Here is a 22,541-nt window from a genome sequence, read left to right on the forward strand (position 1 = left end):
TCCTTAAGAAAATTTAAGACTTATCTCTGAGTATTATTATTCCTAAGTAATTCTTAAAATTATTCATAAACATTTAAACAAGACGAGTTATATTTTATATGCAGCAAAGAACGAAGTGTTCTTTGCTGTTACAATTTATGTAACTTTGCACAAAAAATTTTAGAGCCTTATTTTACCCAGTAGGACAAAAGCATCTAAGCATAAAGTCCTTTTTATTTTATTTTTTTATTTTTGTTTTATGTGTATGCGTGTATTGCCTGCATGTAGATAAGTGCACCTGTGTCATGCAGTGCTCATGGAGGTGAGAAGAGGCTGTCAGATCCCCTGGAACTGGAGTTACGGACAGTTGTTAGCTGCCATGTGGGTGCTGGCATTCAAACCTGGCTTCTGCAACAACAGTCAGTGTTCTTAACCACTGAGCCATCTCTCCAGCCCCATAAAATCCTTTCTTGTTAAAAATAGTTTTAAAAAGATGGAAAAGAAATTTTGTGAAAGTATTTAACTCAGTTTGTAGATGAATATTAAATACTTGTCAAAATTTTAAAATTCAACTGAATATATATTTTGTATTTTATATAAAAAGATTCTCGTTTTTAAAAGAATTTTGATATTTAGGTCTTCAAAGATGCTGCACCAGGGAACCCTTAACTCCTTATTATTCCTGCTTTACCATACACTCATATTCTTTTTTATTTTTACGTGTATAGTTTGCCTGCATGTATGTAAGCACACATAGGTACAGTACCTGCTGAGGCCAGAAGAGGGCATAGGAGTCCCTCAGGAACTACAGTTAGAGTTGTGAGCCTCCATGTGGGTGGGAAACCGGACCTCAATTCTCTGCAAAAGTAACAAAGTGCTCTTAACTGCTGTGCCATCTTTCCAGCCCTGCAGTCATATTCTTGAAGAACAGCTTTGACATTCTCACCTATCCTGGTGGGAGTAAAGAATCAACTTGGTGTGATAAAGTATGATTTCTTTTTCTTCAACTTGGGTAATGATTAGAGGATTCTGAATTAAAAAGGAAAAAAACAAAACTTGGACTATAACTAGGGCACTGTAATGTTTTGGGGTGGTACACATTTATACTTGATGTAGAAAGATGACCCATATACATTGAGCACATTAATTCTACCTACAGATGGAGACTGAGGCAGAGAGTAGTTAAATTAATCCATGCAGTCCACATGAATTGTTAGCACACCAAGGTTCTTACTAATTAACATTCATAACTGTTTCACAGATGATGGTGATGCTCTTGATCTAAGAACTATGGGTCTAGACTTAAAGGTGCTATTTAGGGGATTATGAATTCTGTTCATAATATTAACTGTAGTTATAATAATTATAACCCAATTATTAAAAATGCATTATTGATACAATTAAAGAAGCTTTATCTGTTGGTCAGGAAGTGAGAGTTTGAAGTTGCTCCTTTCAAACCTGAGTTCACTGAATTAGACATTGATATAATCTTTGGAGTGAGGGAATTTAAAGGTAGGTAATCAGATTTTCATTTTTGGTTTCAGTATTAGAAAGAATATTTTTTTAAACTTTTAAAAAACAATCTCAGTGTGTGTAGCTTTTCCACATAAAGTACTTCAAAGTAATGTTCTTTATTTAAATTTGTGTTCTAGGCAAAGCAGCAAGTTTAGGAGAGACATTTCAACAGTTTTGATGGAGTTAGGATTCCAAATTAAAAAGAAAGCCAGAAGATTATATATCAACAAAGCCAATATTTGGAGGAGTGCCTTAGAGGGATTCAGAAGTCAAAACTTTAATCCTTCAAACACAATTGAAGTAGTATATCTTAATGAAAATGATACACTTGGAAGAGAGTATCCCGGATCAAAACAAGAATTTCTGAGTCTTTTAATGCAACATCTTGAGAATTCATCATTGTTTGAAGGGTCCTTATCAAAGAACTTATCTCTAAATTCTCAAGGTAATTATTTTTATTATTGTATATTATCATATGTGAAAATAGCACGTATAGAAAAAGAAATTGGTAGCTAATTAGAACTAATATCATTAAGTATCTGAAATCATTTACACTATTAATAAATTAAAAAGATTGAGAGGTGATTTTTTTGTCTTTTTGAGACAGGGTCTCCTTGTAGCCCCAGCTGACCTAGAACTCGCTATGTAGACCAGGCTGGCCTCGAACTCACAAAGATACACCTGCCTCTGCCTCCCTGCCTCTGCCTCCCTAGTGCTGGGATTAAAGGCGTGCACCACCACACCCGGCTTGAGAGGTGATATTTTTAAGTAATTAAGAATATCTGTATTATACAGTATCCTTAAAATGATTTCATAATTATGCTTATTTAAACTTTGCATTTCCTTGAATTTTATAGTCAACCAGTTCATATTTTTGGAATGAGCACCTGGCATATTGCTTAGCAACATGGAATTCATTTTAAATTAGTTTTCTGGTTCATATATAACAATTTTGTTCTTTTTTAAGAAGTGCTGAGAGGTTCAGGCCCTAGGCCTTGGGAATGATCAGCAAGTATGGCACTGCTGAGCTGCATTTACCAACTCCAGGTTGAACGTTTTTAAATGTACTTTGCTTACAAGAACTTTCTTGAATAATTTTATGTATATGCTTTTCTGTGTAGCTCTTTAACATAAACAAGCACTTCAGAACAGTGGATAATTAGTTCAGTCTTCTTAGGAGCTTTTCTTTAACCTTTTCTACAATAGGAAAATTGAAAGAACAAGTGGTCTTACTTCATTACAGTTCAATTTTTCCTTTTTTTATCCTAGAATTTTATCATTGTTTAAAGCATACTTTTTCTATTTGCAAAATAAACAGCTTACTTCCAAGTACCCTCTACCCCCCAAAAAATAAACCCTCCCAGATAAAGGTAACTTTGGTACAGTAGAAACTGCAGAAATTTAAGTCACAAAACCTCAGATCTGTCTATATCCTCTATGTCTACCTGAATAGCTTTTGTGTCCTTAGATGAATTATCTTCCCTGAATGTGGACAGTTTTTATCTTCTGCAAAATACAGCTGCTAATAAGATCATTGTTGGAGAGATGATGTTATAAATTGAAGTGTTATAAATGTTACTTACTAGTATATTGTTTTGAACAGTTACTGTAAATATAAAGGAAATTTTGCATCTTTCTCACCCATCAAAATTGCTAAAACATTTTGAATAATAATTTTTAAAAGTATTTAAAACCGACTTGAATATACGGTAAGGTAGCTATATACTGTTAAATAAATTTCTCTTTGTAAGATAGTTAAGTGATACAGATCAACAACCTTAAAAATGTTTATATCCTGGGGCTGGAGAGATGGCTCGGGTAAGAACACTGGCTGCTTTTGCAGAGGACCTGGGTTTGGTTCCCAGCACCACATGGTGCCTAACAACTGCTATAACTCCAGTTCTTGGAGATCTGACGTCCTCTTCTGACTTCCATAGATATTGTGTGACATGGGTGCACTTACATATATGCAGGCAATACACTCATACACACAAAATAAAAATAAAATTTTTTAAAAAGTTTATATCCTTTGACTTGGTGATACCATACATAAGAATTGATCCTAATAGGATCATATATATGAACAAGAACGTATAGATTTATGTTGTTCATAACATTATGTCTCATATATTGAGAATACCACCCAACCAGGATAGCCAGAAATAAGGAGATGCTTTGTATTCCAGTAAGTCTAAAGCAGTCTTAATGTAGCCATTTACTGTAGGTTTTACTCCATTTTGAATAGTGTTAAGAAAATTTACAACATAACAGGTAAAAAAAGCAGAAATCAATTATGTATTTATTTACAGACAAGCAGAAACACAGGATTTACATTTATTATTGTGTTGGGATTATAGGAAATTAATTTTTCTCGAAGACTTTCTATTTACATTTTTTCTGCAATAGGCTATTTAGATCCAAAAAAATATAGATTTCTGGGTGAGGTCTGTATACTGGGTGGTAGCTTCTTATGATTGTTATTTTACAAATGTTTAGATTTTTTAATTTTAACTATATATGTCTTCATTTAAATGATGGCTATATTATATATTCAGTTCATTTTTTATCTATATTTACAGCTCTGAAAGAGAATCTTTACTATGAAGCTGGAAAGATGCTCGCCATTTCTTTAGTTCATGGTGGTCCCTCACCTGGTTTCTTCTCTAAAACTTTGTTTAACTGCATTGCTTATGGACCAGAGAACAGCCAACCAAGTTTGGATGATGTTTCTGACTTCCATGTGGCACAGATTATAATCAGGGTAAGAAACACACTTGTTTATTAAAATGTAAATTACATTCTAGCTATATTTTAATGTGACTTATGTACAATAGAATAGTAATACTCTGATCTTTTAAAGGAATTTTTGGCATGTAATATTTATGTTAACCAGAAGATTTACATGTCTGTAATCCTACCACTTAGGAGTTCAAAGATGCTAGGTGTGGTTGTGTTTGCCTTTAATCCTAGCACCCAGGAAGGTAGACAGGCAGAACTCTGTGAGTTCTAGGCCAGCCTGGTCTTTATAGTGAGACCCTGTAGCCAAGACTAGATGCCAGAGACAGGCAAAGTTCCTCATTGCTTCCTTGAAAGCAGATAAAATAAACTTTGTCATAGATAAATCTGAGGAGAAGCAAAATTTGGCTTACCAGTCAGAATGCTTTTTCTTTGCTCCTATGGAGAAATGCAAAAAATGAGGAGAGCTACCAAGTTTAATTTCTTCCCTATGGAAAGAAACGGAGGGTCCTAATGTTCCTACCTAAAAACGGTTAACATTCATAGGCCGTGCACAATGGACCTTGTACTACATGTGTCACATATATAAACTAATTTATCAACCCTCATAAGTTAAATGTCGTTGCCTACAAGGTTCTGATTTGGAAACTGAAAGAGTGGAAGCCATTTAATTTTTCCTTAACTTCTCTCATACATAAGCATTCTTTATCTCTTATCCCACTTGATAAGCAGTATAATTGAATGATTTAAATAACATAGGCTTAGTGTTGAAATTTTAGTTCACATGCCAGCTCTGATAACTGTTGTAACCTTTGGCAACTTATTAATCCACATATTCTGAAGTATGGGTACTCTATTTATTTGGCTCAAGGCTACTGCTCTTAAAATCATATTTTATTGTTTGGTTTGATGGTTTATTTTTGAGATACTGTCTCACTAGCCTGCTCAGGCTTGCTTCCCACTCTTGATCCTCTTTCCTTAGCCATCCGAACTGATGGGATGACACCTGCCTCTAATCCCTTGTGTTACTCAGGCCTTGCTAAAATCATGTGTATATACATGTGTAGGTGCTGGCAGAGTCCAGAAGAGAATATTGGATCCTCTGTAGCTAGAGTTAAAAGCAGTTATAATTCACCTGATACAGGTGCTAGGATTTGAACTCCAGCTCCCTGAAAGAGCATTAAGTTCACTTGACCACTTAGCCATCTCTCCAGCTCTCCTTTGTCAATTTTAGAATCAATTTGTCAAGCCCAACATGTTTTTAAATTTTAAATATTTATTATATCGCTATCGTATATGTTACACACTTGCCATGACACATTTGGAGGTCAGAGGACAACTTGAGAAGGTCAGTTCTCTCCCTCCCGTGGGATCTGGGGATCCAACTCAGGTCATCAGCCTTGTGTGGCAAATAATTTTACATGCTGAGCCATCTTGCCAGCCTGCCAACATGTTTCATGAAACAAAATAAATTCCTTTCTTTAGCCCAAAGTATTTTCTTTGCTTTTTCTAAAGAAGTTTTTATTTATAAGCCATCTTAGATTAGAGAAGGGATAATTTTCATTCTTTTCTCTTTTTTCCCAAGTTTATGCCGAATCATTATAAAAGTGTCACACCTTTGACATTTATTATCTCTGTTGTGTCTTATAGCAAACTCCAATTGTGTCTAGGCTTAGACAAATGGACAAGTTTTAATATTTTCAGTAATTCTAAAAGATTTTCCTGCCTGTTTTTCACTTAGTTGAATAATACTATCTTAACTGAACTATTTATCAATGAAGGTAGAATTCTTAATTAATATATTTCTTACCCTTCTCAGAATTTACATTTTAGAAAAAACAGAAGATAAGTGTTTAATATATTGCCACATAGTTAATGTATTATAAAGGTAAATGCAGAAACATACCGGGGTTAGATAATGGTCAGCCTATGTATTATATATAAGCTTAAGTTTAGACCAAGCTTCTTAAATGAAGGGACCAAAAAAAATAGTGGTTCAAGAAAGTGAGGTGTTTGTTTCTCTTTAAAAGCTATTGTCTAAGCTGGGCATGGTGGTACACGCCTTTATTCCCAGCACTTAGGAGGCGAGGCAGGCGGATCTCTGTGAGTTGAAGGCCAGCCTGGTCTACATAGTGAGTTCCAGGTCAGCTGTGGCTACAGGGAGACCGTGTCTCAAGACCAAACAAACAAAAAAACTTTAAAAACCCCAAACAGCTATGGTCTAGATTTTAGAATGAGGACTAGCAAAATAGATCCTGAGGGCTGTGTCTGGCTTACCGCTTCCTTTATTCCTAACATTTATTCACTGGAGAGGGGGCATGTGTTTGCGCCACTGTGTTGGAGTTGTTTCTCTCCTCCTACTGAGCTATCTAACCAGCTTACAGCCTCATTTTGTGAAGAATGTTACTGGAACACAACCACACTTAATATTTTCTACTTTCATTCTTCAGCAGTAGGTCAAATAGATACCACAGATACAAAGTGGCTACAAAGCATGGGTACTAATCTGACCCTGTCTCTGTAGAAATAAACTCTTTAAAAACATACATGAGATACACAAAAAATGTAGAGAATTGTGCTGCTTCTCATTGTACAGTCTCTTAGAACACTGTCTTCATGTGTGAAGATTGACTGGAGATAGTAACACCAGAAGGGAGGTAGACTGGGATTTGATGGAACAGATCTCTCTCAGCCACATAGCTACACTTAGCCACAGGAAAGCTCTTCCTGAATCCAGATCAACCTCGAGTAGAATTGAGGATGAGGCAGCATACACCTTTTACACTGTCTCTGACAAGTGAAAGGTCACATAGAGTAGTCAGGGAAAACCTCGAGATTTCAGCGCAGATCTTAAATATGGGAACTAATGTAAAACTCTGGAATAGCAAGTAAATTATTTATTAATGGATTATTGATTACCTCCTGCTTTTATTCTTCTGTATGTTGTCACCCAAAAAATTAAATATTTCTTTGTTTATGTTTTCACTAAAATACACTTGGTAAAATCCTATCCATATTTTCTTTATTGTTACTTTTCAGTGCCACTTTGTAATCTTATTTTTTTATATTTTATTATTTTTTATTTTTATGCATATGAGTGTATTGCCTGCATGTGTGTTAAATGCACTCAGTGTTGTGCAGTGCCTGGGGAGGTTAGAAAAGGGTATCAGATCCCCTGGAACTAGAGTTATGAACAGTGGTTAGCCATCATGTGGGTAACTAGGCACCAAACCCAAGTCCTTTGCAAGAGCAGCCAGTGCTACTAACTGCTGAGTCATCTCCCTAGCCACTAATCCTCCTTAATAATCTTTTCTGTTGTTGTTGTTCTTTTTGAGACAGGGTCTCCCTGTAGCCCCAGCTGACCTGGAACTCACAGGGATCCGCCTGCCTCTGAGTGTTGGGACTACAGAATCTTTTAAAATGTATTTATTTATGTGAATGTGTATGTGCCTAAGTTGCATGTATGTGTGCCACGTGTGTGCAGTACCTGTGGAGACAAGAAGAATGCATCAGATCTTCTGGAACAGGAGTTACTGGCAGTTGTAAGCTACCCTTTGTGAGTGTTGGGAACTGAACCCAGGTCCTCTGCAAGAGCAGCAATTGCTCTTAACCAGTGAACCATCTTTTTAGCCCTACCACTTAATTTTTATAGAAATCTCTTTCTGTATTAAACAGGCCTTTTTTCAAAAAGCTAAGCTTTTGAAAACTGAAATCTCTAATATTTATCGAACTGTATCGTAGAAAAATATTTCTTGGTATGTTTTTGTTGTACCCTGGTTTACTAAAAAATTGGACTGACTGCTTTTGTGGAGTATCTTGAGCTCAGTTCCCAGCAGCTATGTTGCACAGCTCCCGATGGCCTTTAACTCCACATCAGGGACTCTGACCCCTGGCCTCACCAGCACCTGCACTCAGGTACACCTACTGACACTTGTATACACACACATTTTTTTTTTTTTTTGAGTATAAAGTATGTGTCATTTGAAATGTAGCTGTCACAATGAGTAAGAGGGCATACTTTCTCCTGTGTTACAGATAAATACTACTACAAATATGGCCGACTTAAACTCAGTAATAAACGAATGCTATAACTACTTAGAGTTTATTGGATGTCTAAGACTTATAACAACATTAAGTGATAAATACATGTTGGCAAAAGACATACTTTTCTACCATGTAATTAAGAGAGTCCAAGCACCTTTTGAGAGGTAAGTTGTTTGTATATTGAAGATTCTCTCAAATTATATGCTTAGAATTGTTAATTATTTATAATGTGAGATATAGTTGGTAATAAATGTAAATGTCAAATTTTGAAAAAAAAAAATGCTAATCCTGCTTTAAAGCTTAAAGGACCAATGAGTCCTTGATCATTTTGTCCAGAATTACATGATTGTGTCTTCTTAGAAATAATCCTCACTTCAAACTTATAATTGTTACTCTAATAAAAAGTCATTTAAAACCTATTAGCACTTGAACTATTCTCTCTCTAATCAGATGTAATAACTGTCAGCACCTGTCATCTGCTGGGTAATGTAAGCCCTCACCATTCTTTCATTCACAAAATAGATCTGATTCTTGCTTTTTTTTTTAGTTTAAAATGCTGTTTTTCAAGCTCTTTGTCCCAATAAGACTGAAGTTTGAAACTTCATCTCAACTCAGCATCCTAAGTGCTAGGTATATTCTACCCAGCCCATCTCATTAGAAGCCTCTTCATCTTGGTTTTTTTTAGAGTTATTTTAACTCTTTTAAAAAATATTTTATATTATTTGTTACTTTTTATGTGTATGAGTGTATTGCCAACATGTATGTAAGTGCACCTGTGCCGTGCAATGCCTGAAGAGGTCAGAAGAGCATGTAGATCCCCTGGAGCTACAGATGGTTGTTAGCTACCATGTGGGCGATGGGAACCAAACTCCGATCCTCTGCCAGAGCAGCCAATGCTCTTAACTGCTGAACCAGCTCTCCAGCCCTGAGAGTTAATAGTCTTTGATGGCTTTCTTCTTTTTTAGGGGAAGCAGTGCCCATACCTGGTTTTACTACTTTTTTTTTGAGACCCAGGCTGGCCCAGATACTTCTTTTTCATTTATAATTTTAGTAACTGACTTTTAGCCTATGTGGTATTTAGTGTATTCAAAGAAGTATAGCTTTCATCCTCATAACCTCCATCTTCTGTTCCCTTATGAAGTAATCATTTTGTGTTTCTTTGTGTGTGCCTGTGTGCATGTGCAGAGGCCAGAAGACACTATCACTTTCTACCTATTCCTTTGAAGCAGGATCTTTCCTTAGACCTGGGGATCACATTTTCTCTGCTAGGCTGGCAGCAAGCCCCAGCCATCCTTCTGTCTCAACCCTGCTTGGAGCTGGGGTTGTAGGTATGTGCAGGATGCCTGGCTTGTTAATGGGTGCTGGGATCAGAACGCCAGTCTTGATAACTATGCAGCAAGCTCTCCTAACCACAGAGTCATCTCTCCAGCCTGTTGTTGCCTTCATTTGTTTTTGTTTTTATCTTTAAAGATAACAGATACATATGTATGTAGATGTTACGGATAAATAAACGCGCCAGCCATATTTTTTCTAGGTTTTTTTTTTACTTGACAGTATATTCTAGAGATTGATTACTGTGTAGCAGAATAGACATTCCTCCTTTTATAGCACTTTTCAGGGATCCTTTGTTTAGATACTTTTTTTTTTCCAGTCAGTTTCTTTTAATTATATCCAAATCTTTTCTGACTACAAGATTCTGCATAGTATAATTTTCCTATGGATGTAAGCGCACCCATGTTGTGCAAGAGTGTCTTAGTTTGTTCTTCATTGCTGTGACAAAATATTCTGACCACTACCAACTTGGGGAGGAAAGCATTTATTTAGCTTACAACGCCCAGGTCACAGTTCATCAGGGAGCTCAAGGTAGGAACTCAGGGCAGGAACCTGGAGGCAGGAGCTGGAACACAGGCCATGAAGGAACGCTGCTTACTGACTTGCTCCCCTGCCCCCTGCTCAGCCTGCTTTCTTAGGCAACACAGGCCCACCTGCCCAGGGGTGGCACCACCCACAGTGGGCTGGGCCCTCCCACATCATTCATCAAGAAGATGCCCCACAGACATGGCCACAGGCCAGTCCAATGGAGGAAATTCCCCGATTGAGGCTCCCTCAACCCAGATGTGTCAAGTTGACACTAAAGCTATCCAGCACAATTGACCCCTTGTCAACTTGACACACAAACATCGCTATTAAACCATAACTTTCCAATTTCTGTCCCCAAGATATGATGTTAATATCATAACATAAGATAGTACAACCTTAAAAAACACACAGTCCTTAAAAAATCCAAACACTTAAAAGTCTGTAGTCTGTTTTAAAAGTCCCAACTGTGGGTGGGCTTCTGTAAATCCAAAACAAGTACTGTCTTATTTCAAAGGGAAGAATCGGGCACATCTAAGCAAAACCAAAGTCCAGCAAAGTAGCTCAAGGCTGGACATATGGGATTCACTCAGGATCTTCTCGGCTCCAAAGGGTTCTGGCAGCTCCACTGCTCTGACTCTGCAGTCCACAGCACACTGAGCTCGTCTCACAGACCCAGGCCAGCTTCATGCCACACCTGCCGCTGCCCTTGGTGGTCGTCCCATGGTCCCAGCATCTCCAAAAAGCTGGGGTCACCACTGAAACTGAGGCTACACCTTCACCAATGGCCTCTTGCCTCTTGGGGTACAAAGCCTCAGATTCTCTCCATGACCCCTTCAATCCTGGGGTCTTCACTGCACTGAAGCTGTACTTTCACCTATGGCCTTTCCTGGCCTCTCAGAGTGCCAAGCCTCAGCTGCTCTCTGTGACCCCTTCATGCTTTCCACACCAGAACCATGCAGGAGACTCTGACACATTACCAAGTGCTGGTTCTAGCTTGAGATGGAGGCTTGGGTCCCCTCTGTGTGACCCTGAGGAAACACCTCCCAGAAGATTTCACCTTAGTGATGCTGGTCTCTTGTTACTTACAGCTGATTTTTCAGCCCCAGCTAACCAGCATCAATTGTCCCAGTAAAGGTTTTACATCAGGTTCTGGTCTCTTCTTAATCACAGCTGATTCTTCAGCCCCAGTCGACCAGAACCTACAGATTCCTGATCCAAAATATCACACAAACAGCCCTGATAGTCTCTGCTTCCCTTTGAAGCTTCACAAGCCAGGCCTCCATTGTTTACAACTCTTTCAGCATAACTGTTCCAAGCTCTACAGCAACAAACTGAGCACACAATGGCTTTTCCAGCCCAAAGTTCCAAACACTTCCACAGTCCTCCCAAAAACACCAAGGTCAGGTCTGTCACAGCAGTACCCCACCCCGGTACCAATTACTGTCTTAGTTTGTTCTTCATTGCTGTGACAAAACACTCTGACCACTACCAACTTGGGGAGGAAAGCGTTTATTTAGCTTACAATTCCCAGGTTGCAGTTCATCAGGGAACCCAAGGAAGGAACTCAGGGCTGGTACCTGGAGGCAGGAGCTGGAGCAGAGGCCATGGAGGAATGCTGCTTACTGGCTTACTCCCCTTGCCCCTGCTCAGCCTGCTTTCTTATGCAACACAGGCCCACCTGCCCAGGGGTGGCACCACCCACAGTGGGCTGGGCCCTCCCACATCACTCATCAAGAAAATGCCCCACAGGCCAGTCCAATAGAGCCATTTCCCAGTTGAGGCTCCCTCAACCCAGGTGTGTCAAGTTGACACTAAAGCTATCCAGCACAGAGGTTATCAGTCTCCTGGAACTGGAGTTAGGAATGGTTGTTAGCAACCATGTGGGTGCTGCGAATTGAACCCAGGTCCTCTGCAAAAGCACCAGTGCCCTTAACTGCTGAGCATCTCTGTAGCCCCTGCATATCATTTCTAATTATGATTCATAAAATTCAAATGTATTTTATTTGAAATGCATTTCTACATGAAATACATGAGTTTTCCCCTCACTACTTCACCTTCACACAAATGGATCTTGTTCATTGTCATTTATTTCTACTTTTTGTTTTATAGATATCAATAGTCTAGATCATAAAAAGCTTCCCTAATAAAACCTGAATGATAAACAGGAATTGTGAAAATCAAGATAATTCAAAAAAAAAAAACTTTTTATGTAAAAATATTCAAGTAGTTGTAAGATTTATCAAGGCAACGAAAAGCCAGATTATCTTAACTATTACTCCAAAAAATAAGAAGGGTTTAGTGAGGCAAGTATCATCCTCCTAGGAAACAGGATGAAAATAATAAAAGATAGCCTGCTGAGCATGGGGTGTACATTTCATCCCAGCACATCCCAGGCCAAGACCAGACAAAGACCCCGTGTCAAAAGAGACGAGAAATAATGACCTGGCCTCAGACCTTTCTTTCTTTCTTTCTTTTTTTAATGTATTTATTTTTATGTGTATAAGTGTTAGGCATACATATAAGTGCACCCGTGTCATGCAGTGCCCACAAAAGACAGAAGAAGGCATCACATCCCCAGGAACTGGAGCTACAGATGGTTGTTAGCCGTCATGTGGATGCCGGGATTTGAACTTGGGTCTTCTGCAAGAACAGACCACTGAGCCAGCTCTCTAGCCCCAGACATTTCTTTTTGTAGTATGAGCTTTAGACCAAGTAGAACAAAAACTGAAGCCTCAAGTTGATGGAAAAGGAGCCTTTTCTACAACAAAAGAAAGTTGAAATTATTTACAACTATCGATGATTCCAAGCATGGCAAATTTTAGGAGTTTTTAAAATTCTAACTGTGGTGTTACTTACAAAGGTAGAAATCAGAGCAGTTTGAGCCAGTGCCCTCTGTGCTAAGTTCCCTTTCCTCTTTCTTCACCCATGTTGTATTGCCATTTCCATTTGGAATAATTCAAAACTTGATACTTTCCCTTACCTTGTTTTTGGGGTTTCAAACATCGCAAAATAATTGGTCTTGGGGTTTATAATACTTACACCATGCCAGGCATAGGAAAATGCACACCAGCTGTATGTAGAAATTTCTGCCACTCGAGCTTAATGGAATTGCTAATGGTAAAGCAGTTCTCAAAAAGGGACGTTCCAAATGACTCTCTATAAAGCAAGAATAGGAGGAATAGCAAGCTACGAACTTAGATAAGACAGGAGAGTAAGTACTGCAGTGTCGGAAGGAAGAAGCAGGTGTAAAATGCAGTGACTGGAGTAGTACTTCTAGATTGAAAAATGGCCATGAACTTCCTTCCGGTTTTGGATAAGAACATATATATGTTATATAGAAAAGAAAGAAAATGCCTTTGAAAAATAGAGAAATAGGGCAATTCCTAGTGACTTCAGGACCAAAGAATTGCTCTAAAATTTTTATAGTGCTGGTGATAAAACCTGAGACCTCAGTAGGCTAAGCCATAAATAGAATGTTCTAAAACTATCATGTGTATATGGTGTGTGTACATTCATGTGCTCACCTGTGCATACACATGTGAAGGCTAGAGGTCTATGCTGGGTGTCTGTCTCCATTGTTCTTTATTTACTTTTGGGAGGGGCAGGTTCTCATGGTGAACCTGTTGCTTGCTGTTTTCAGTGGACTGATTAATTGACCAGCAAACCCTCAAGATCCCCTTGTCCTGTGGTTAATGCCTGACTTTTTATACACGTGGATCCTCTAGATGTGAACTTGGGCTATTATGCTTACACAGCCAAAATTTCACCTACTGAGCCTTCTCCCCAGTCCCAACAAATAGAACTTTAAAAAATATTCATGTAACCTACAAGAAAATCAGGAAAATTAACAAAATCATCATGGAAATGATCTTACCAAGGATAGGCAGTTTGAAGGGAAAATTGCAAGATTTAAGATGATTTGCCTAGAACAATACAAGGGATTGAAATAAAAAAGCAATATTAAAGTTTGATACATATCTCTCTGTTATGTGTTTCCCCCAAAGACTGTATTGTAGAAAATGCTACTTGATAAAATCCTCAGGCTCAGTAGCTTGAGCAAGAAGACCATTATTTGAGCATTAATTATGTTGAAAGCAAAAACAGCCAAGATTATAACCCAACAAAAGTAGTTACACCATTCAAGAGTAAGGAAAAAAAGCATTTTTACAAGTTTTACTGGTTAAAGAGATTAATAAAGTAGATACTTCTGGAGAATAGAACTTAGAAGGGAGAAGATACAAGCAGCAGCCACGTGGGACCATTAGAAATAGCGTGTGTGACGTCTCAGGGTCCTTACCACTAATTCTGTCTGTAATGAGATTTTTTTTCTTCAACTAAAAGTACTAGGGAATAGGGGCCATCATTTATCTAGATGAATCCAGTTGTATTTCTGGCACATTGGTGTGACAGCAGCATAAAAAACACTTGGCACCTAGTTCCATCATGAGTGGTTTATGGTAAGATTACAGCGGGAACACTGAAAAATTAGCAAATAGAGAGCTCAGAAAAGGGAACTGATAGGACTAGACAATTAACAGGGAAAACTGAAGGATGACTTAAATATTGCCAGGTGTAGTGGCACACAACTTTAGTCCTAGTACTTGGGAGACAGAGGCTGGTGGATCTCTGAGATTGAGGCCATCCTGGTCTACATAGCGAGTCCACAAGGCCAACCTAGTCTACATAGCAAGTTCTAGCCCACTTCAGGCTATAGGGAAATCCTGTCTCAAAAAGACCAAAAGAGAAACTTATTCATACTACTTGTATGAATAATGAGGCCATTACTATTATAGATCAGATTTTGGTGCCAATATGATTTGATTTCTTTGGGACTTATCAATACTATTACATTTGCAATGAAATTTCTACATAAATGTTGGAAGAAGGTCAAAAACATTGAAACCAAAGCATTTAAGTCCTCTTGTGAAACTGTAAGTAGAAGGAGGAGGTAAGTCTGAAGAGCGATGTGGAGAACCAGTCTGACAGCAACACAACAAAATCCTGGGTCTGGAGAGACGGCTCAGCAGTGAGGAGCTCTGGCAACTCTTCCGGAGTCCTGAATTCCAGTTCTCAGCACCCTCATCATAGTTAACAGTCTGTAACTCCCATTCTAGGATATCTGTCTCTGATGCCTTCTGCCCTCCGTGGGCATAAAACACATACATGTAAAATAAAAATTTAAAAAGTCGTCTGTTCTATGCATATTAGTGAGAATTTGCATTTTGTTTTATATTTTAATATTTTATTATTTTTATTTTGTGTATGAGTGTATTGCTTGCATGTATGTAAGTGCACCTGGGTTGTGCAGTGCCCATGGAGGTCAGAAGAGGGTGTCAGATCCCCTGGAACTGGAGTTAAAGACAATTGGCAGCTGCCATATGGGTGCTGGGAATCAAACCTGGGTCCTCTGGAAGAGCAGCCAGTGTTGTTAACTACTGAACTATCTCTCCAGCTCTTAGAATTTGCACTTTTAAAAATGCTTTTTATTTCTTCTGTTACATGTTTCTGCTGATGTGTAGATCAGAAGTATTTGATTTTTTTTTCAGCAGTACACAAGTTTCAGATTTCGATGGGGTTAATTTTTTTGTTGTGACTTCTAGGTGACTTCACTTTCATAGTTTAGAAGTATTAAATACCTATTTTTACTTTTTTATTCTTTGGAAATTTCATACATGTATGCAATGCATTTTGATCATATCTACCTGCCATCCTCCAACATGTCCCCTTCCCAACTTGATGTCTTTATTTTTAATTTCCCACGGTTATCCAGTTTGTGCTGCCCAGTGTGCGCATATCTATGGCTATTCTCTGGAGCATGGCAACCCACCAGTTGGCAGCAACCCTAAAGAAAAATAACCGTCTCTCCCCTAGCTGCCATCCATTGCCAGTAGCTCCTTGAGTAGCCATGGGGCCTCATGTGCCCCTCCCCCATCCATGTTGGCTTTCTGACTGCCTTGATGATGAAACACAGCTACCGTGAGTTAATGAGTACAACAGCCATGTCATGTCCTGAAAACATCATTTCATGGTACTCCTTCCTGTTTTCTAGTTCTTAGTCTTCTGTCCCCTCGTCCACTATTTTTCCTAACCCTTTTGGGGCCAGCAGGGGGAGCTGTTGGTGCACATGTCCCACCTATTTGGGTTGAGCACTCAGTCACTTGTTCTCAGAATTTTGACCAGTTATCTGAGTCTGCATTAACCTTACTGCCAAAAGAAGCTTCACTGACCAACGCTGAAAGCAATCCAGATCTATGGGTATAAACTAAATCAGTTTTATAAGATCATTTAGCAAAAAAACAAAGACTAGTTCCCTTCTAGGGCCTGTGGAGCTATCTTCAAATCCAATCAGAAACCGATTGGTTCCCCCCAGAATAGTCATGCCACTATTGTACCAGTGGTCACAGCTTGCCTGGCAAGTCAAGTCAGTATTGTAGCATGCAGGGTTTGTGCTGGGGACCACTGATATCTTTTCTTCTCCTCCAGCCTGCATAGCAAACACTGGCCAGCAGGGAGCAAGTTCACTGGTTAGTGCAAGATTTAATTTCTCTATATCCTGCATCCAAAGTATGTAGTATCTTCAGCAATGGGGTCTTACCATAGAATCGGGGGGCAGTCAAGCACAGTGGCAATAGCCATTTTTCTTTTCACAGACCTCTTGGTATCTAATAACTCATATATTTCATGTATTGACCTGTCTTCTGAGAGCAGCATTGTCAATCCATGTGGTTGGATTTATCAATTTTAAGATCAGAAAGCCAAATAATATAAAATAGTTTTTAATATATTTGTTTGTTGATCTGAAAATATGCTATACATAGTAATTTATCTCATCTTAATGCATGTGGCAGTATTTTGTTGGGCCGTTTTATTTTTGTGTGTGTGTTTTAATCAGCTGTTTGAAAAATGCCAGGTAAGTTTGCTGCAAATGTTTATTTCCTAATAATGTAATAATATATAAATGTTATATGTAATATAATATGAAACATATCATAAACCTGAGAACCTTTCTGCAAAAACCCTCAGTGATCTTTTCACAGTACATACAGTACCGGATGTGCAAGCTTTGGGGTTTTGGAACAGTTACCTAAAAACTGTTGAGGGTATGTGAATTTTTTTCTTTAATCTGAGAATGATTATTTCAACATACTTCTTAGAGTTTTGCTTCTTGCCATTAATAAGACTTAAAGGTTACCTATATTTACAAAGGAAACATTTAAAATAAACATGTTTATATGACTGAGTTGGAAGTAACGAGAAAAGGTTACCAAGTAAGTTCATATTTTATGTGCTTTCCTCTCCGTAATCTGAGGTGAAAAGCATGTCCCTTAAAGAACTCAAGTATGGATGAGCAGTCTTAATAATTGTTTTTTTCCATTTAAAGTCAAACTGAATTTTTTATCTACTCTATCCACTGTGCCATTGATATTTATTAATGAGTATTAATTATGTAAAATATTTCTATTTTGCCAAAAAAGAAAATCATAACTTTCAGTTGAAATTTTCTTTACATGTTTAGTTTACTGTTTGGTTTTTCTCTGCATTTTTAAACTATCATATTAATGGTTCATTAGAGGTGGTCAAATATGTAATGAGACTCAATTTTAGGCCCACTTTGAGATTCATTTATTGAATTTACCGTTTACCACATTTTGTGTTCTAGTTTGCCTCCAATGAAAGTGGGATCTGTTACGTTCAGTCTTCTCAGTAGCTGGAAAGAGTCTATGCAGATAGCACTATGTAGCATGGCTTTAATTTCTGTTCTCTTATATTGGTACCTTTTTCAGATGGTAAATCTGCAACAACAATGGAAGACATCCTTGTTTTTGCAACTGGTTGTAGCTCCATTCCACCTGCTGGATTTAAACCCTCTCCTTCAATTGAATGTCTGCATATGGACTTTCCTGTTGGAAACAAATGTAATAACTGTTTAGCTCTTCCAATCACAAATACTTACAAAGAATTTCAAGAAAATATGGATTTTGCCATAAGAGACACTCTAAGACTAGAAAAGGAAGAAAGTTCTCATTACATTGGACACTAATTCTTCTAATGAAGAAACGATTCTTTTAAAGCTGCTATTGATAACTTTTGTTTCTATTAATCATAACTTTTGAAATTACCAACTTCTGGGCCCAATAAAGCTTATTATTTGAATAAGGATCGTTTTGGCTGTTTAAACAATAGAAAAAGATTGGTTCTGGCATTCTAGTCAAATTTGTTGATGTCTTTCAATTTTTATAACTATGCATGCTTCATATAATTATTTTTAGAATGATCGTGCAGACCTTATTCAGGTTTGTTACATAAGGAACATACATAAGGGGGGAAAAAACCTGTTGAATCACTATTTTTATAAACTAAAATTGCCGGTAGTATACCACAGTTTTATCTATTTTTATGCAGATTTCAAATTTTCCTATTTTAAAGCATTAAATAGAAAAGCTAATGGGTTTACTTTATATGTTTCTAGGATGTTACTAAGTTTTTTTTTTACAGTTTTTATAGTAAAATGACCAATACTACAGTTAGATAATGGTAATTGGAAATAACTGTATAAAAAGCAGAATTTGACATTTAACTCTGGAATATGTTGACACTCAGTAGGCTTAAAAACAATGCTGAGGTGTTTCAAACACAGTTAAAAATCCCTAAGAAAACGCACATTGTTTAAAACCTTGGGCAGTCAATATATCTCATCTGTTAGCCATTTGAAGTGTCTGAGTTGTCATATGGCAATTCGACTGTTAAAAATGTATGGTCTATCAAAGCTTTTATTAATAGATAACCTGCAACTGAAGCATTCTCTACTTACTTTCTTTGCTTTCAAAAGTTATGTTTTCTATAAGCAGAAGTAAAAAAAAAAAAAAAAAAAGTCAAATTTTACCATATAGAGAAAAGTGCAGTTTTTTTGTATATTCTATATAAATTATTTATTTTTAAAATTTGTGTTGTTTTGAGACAGGGTCTCACTCTGTAGCCCTAGTTCTAAATTTGCAATCCTCCCACCTTAGTCTCCTAAATGCTGGAGTTTTGATGTATACCAACATGCCTAGCAATTATTTTTTTTTTAACTACATGACTGCTACTAAAAGTAATAAATTATGTAATAGAGTTCTTTCAAGATAGATAGTCTGTGGTTGTGATGGCACACACCTGTAATCCCAGCACTTGGGCGGCTGAGGCAGGAGGATCAGGAGTTAGATAGCAAGTTTAAGGGGCTAGAGAAGTGGCTGAGCAGTTAAGAGCACTGGCTGCTTTTGCAGAGGACTTGGGTTCAATTACCAGCACCCATATAGCAGCTAACAACCATCTATAACTCTTAGTTCCAAGGGAATCCCATGCTCACGTCTGACGTCCAAAGACATTGCACCACATGGGTGCGCTTACACACATACAGGCAGTGCACTCATAGATATAAACTAATTAATAAAAGTATTTAAAATAAATAAGTTTAAGGCCATCCTGGGCTGTATGAGACTCTCAAAACACACACAAAAAGCCCACCACAAAAAGATACATAGACCCAAAATGATGTCTTCATATCTGCAATCTTAAAATTGGAAGTCTAGTGTCCGTAATTTGTTATATACATAAGAAGAGAGAGCCCCCGTTTTCCATTAAAAGTAAAACACGATAGGTAAATCATTGAGTGTTTAAAATCTCGACAACATTTTTCTTGACACACAAAGCAGGTAGCATCTATTGGTCACCACCTCTTACTTTCCAAGAAACATCCTTAAATACATAATGTGTTTCTTAATACCAAAGGGAAACTCCAATGTAATCCTAGTGTAAATTTCCTTGTTACCTCATCATTTTTCAAGTTGTTCTTAATAACAGACCTAATAAACTTTTAAGTATTTAACTTTAAGCACTTCTTTGTCTCTTGTTAAATACTATTAGATGATCAAAAGTAATTATTGTATTATCAAATAGTTTAATATTTTTATCTCAAACTACCTATTTCTTACAAAGTTTTATAAGCCATTAAATCGGTTTAACCTCAAAATGCTTTTACTCTTTTTTTTTTTTTTTTTTTTTTTTTTTTTTGTCTTTTGGAGACAAGGTCTCCCTGTAGCCCCAGCTGGCCTGGAACTCACAGAGATCCACCAGCCTCTCCCTCCCAAGTACTGGGATTAAAGGAGTGCACCACCATGCAACAAAATGCTATTCTTTAAATTGTCACTTCAGTTAAATTTTCTTAAAATAGCAGTTGATTCTGATATACCACTCACAATATTGTTGGGTTGGGGCTGTAGAACTAAATGCTAAAAATAGTATTTCAAAATGTCTCTTACTACATTTTACATAGTATGGTAAGACGGTATAAATAATAATTTAGATATTTATCTCTTAAAGTGGAACATACACTTTGGAGAATGTTTTCTTGTTGAAGGTTGTTATGATCTTTAGGTTCATCTTTACAGTTAAGGCGTATCAGAAACATCATATTTTCTGCAGTGTTATTACATCAGGTGGTTATAAAAGTATTTACTGTTTTATGACTCAGTTCTTACATAGGAATTTAAACAGGAACTGTGCTATAATCTTTGTGTGTAATTTTATTTTTTAAATGTTTCTTTTATCTAAATGCCATATATTTTAAGCTTATTTCTCTTGCCCAGCATTGAGAGACAACATAAATTGAATAATTATCTAGTGTTTTATAATTTTGGGTAGTTTTATATTCACTATTTTAAGACAGTTTTCAATTTTTTTTAGTAAATTTATCTTAAGGCCTCTATTACAAGATTATTCTTATAGCCATTTATTTTACTGTTATTTAAGGATTCGTTAAAATATCAGAAAATATGATTTTATACTTTTTAATAGTTTCAAAATTATAAAGGAACAGTTTTGTGTTTGGGTTAAGTAAAAAGCTTGTATTTGAGTACTAACATGGTTTCTGTTTCGTGCATTTATGTTTTTCCCCTAATCATATGGAAGTTACTGGAACGTCTGCATTCAATGTTAAAATGCTAAATAAAGTAGTGAATAATGGTAAGTTTTCTCTGGTGACTTTTGACCTCCACATTCAGTTATGAGACAATAATCAGAACTAGACTCAATATTTACAAACATAGTTCTTTTATATAGGTAAGTGTTGTTAACTTTCTAACAAGCCTTTAAACTAGTTGTTATGCTCCAAATACTGCAATACAAAACATTTAATGAATTACTAGACTGTATTGTCTGAAATTTAGAAAGTTTTGTGTTAAGAGCCCAATTAAAAAAAATAATTAATGTATATGCGTATATTGCCTGCATGTATGTATATAAGTGCACCTGTGTCATGCAAACCCTTGGAGGTCAGAAAATGGCATCAGATTCCCCTGGAACTGGTTGTTAACCACTTTGGTGCTAGGAATCGAACCTGTGTCCTCTGGAAGAGTAGTCAACCACTGAACCAATTCTCCAGCCCCCAAGAGCCCAATTTTTAAATCTGATTTTGGCCATTTTCCAATTTTCAGATACACTTTAATACCTACCTAACGCTAGATGTTAATACTAGGTGATAGTTGATAAGTCATTCTATTTAAGATGTAATCAAAAAGGATAATGCCTGCCTAGCTAGCATTCTTGAAGCCTTAGGTTCTGTCCAGAGGACCACCACCACCCCAAAAAAGCATGAAATGTAAAAATTTACAAAATGGGAAGTGCTTATATAAACATATAAACTAAATTGTGTAACTTGTTGGGATCTAACAAGGTTGTGATTCTTTTTTAATGTACAGTTCTCATTTCTCCTTTTTATTAGCTTATATTAATTGTACAAAACAATGTATATTCTGACATTTTCACACATGGCTTACATGTATATAATGAACTTGCCTATATATATATATATATTTACTCTTCCTCATTACCTCATACTTCTCCACTCTATTTCCACTGGTCCTTCCCCAGGTAGTCCACTTGCAAAGTTAATAGTCTGATTAAACTAGGTAAATTCCAAGATCCTTTAGTCTCCACATTTGAGTGCTCTTGTGTTAACTGACACCCAGGAGCCTCTCAAGAAGTGAACTGTTCTGAGGTGTTCTGTGATAAAACTATCCCTTAATGTAGTTAAATTATTTAAGGCAAAAATATAAGTGGCTACAGTAAATTAATTAGCCATAATTATGAAGCCATAATTTTTATTCCGATTCTAGTAGTAAGTACCTTGGTCTCAGCCCTGCAAGGACTGTTTGTATAATACTACTGTTCTTTTGTGGGGTATATTTTTCTGTAAATCTCATACCCACACTATACATTATTGGTCATATGTGTGTGTGCACGCGCGCGCACACGCACATACACACTATAAATGCTAGCACATCTTGGTATTTTATGTAAAATATGATTCAGCCTTGGAAGGAGTTTGTGATGGAGCTAAAATGATTAAATGGCGGCTTTGTGTTTAAAAA

At 37.0% G+C, this 22,541-nt stretch overlaps 1 protein-coding gene across 1 annotated transcript in view; it reads left to right on the forward strand.

The window, feature by feature from the left end:
- The window catches only part of G2e3 (G2/M-phase specific E3 ubiquitin protein ligase), a 65,039-nt gene extending 46,033 nt beyond the window's left edge, over nt 1-19,006 (forward strand). Inside the window, exons 11-16 of the mRNA XM_029566289.1 lie at nt 1,632-1,939; nt 4,074-4,255; nt 8,266-8,438; nt 16,618-16,658; nt 17,124-17,234; nt 17,919-19,006. Of these exons, the coding sequence (XP_029422149.1) occupies nt 1,632-1,939; nt 4,074-4,255; nt 8,266-8,438; nt 16,618-16,658; nt 17,124-17,234; nt 17,919-18,175 (1,072 nt within the window). The 3' untranslated portion in view covers nt 18,176-19,006. The remainder of the gene's footprint in view (nt 1-1,631; nt 1,940-4,073; nt 4,256-8,265; nt 8,439-16,617; nt 16,659-17,123; nt 17,235-17,918) is intronic.
- The last annotated feature ends 3,535 nt before the right edge of the window (nt 19,007-22,541 follow it).

The sequence above is a fragment of the Nannospalax galili genome, unplaced genomic scaffold, assembly GCF_000622305.1.
Source record: "Nannospalax galili isolate Female #2095 unplaced genomic scaffold, S.galili_v1.0 scaffold1619, whole genome shotgun sequence".
NCBI classification, from domain to species: Eukaryota; Metazoa; Chordata; class Mammalia; order Rodentia; family Spalacidae; genus Nannospalax; species Nannospalax galili.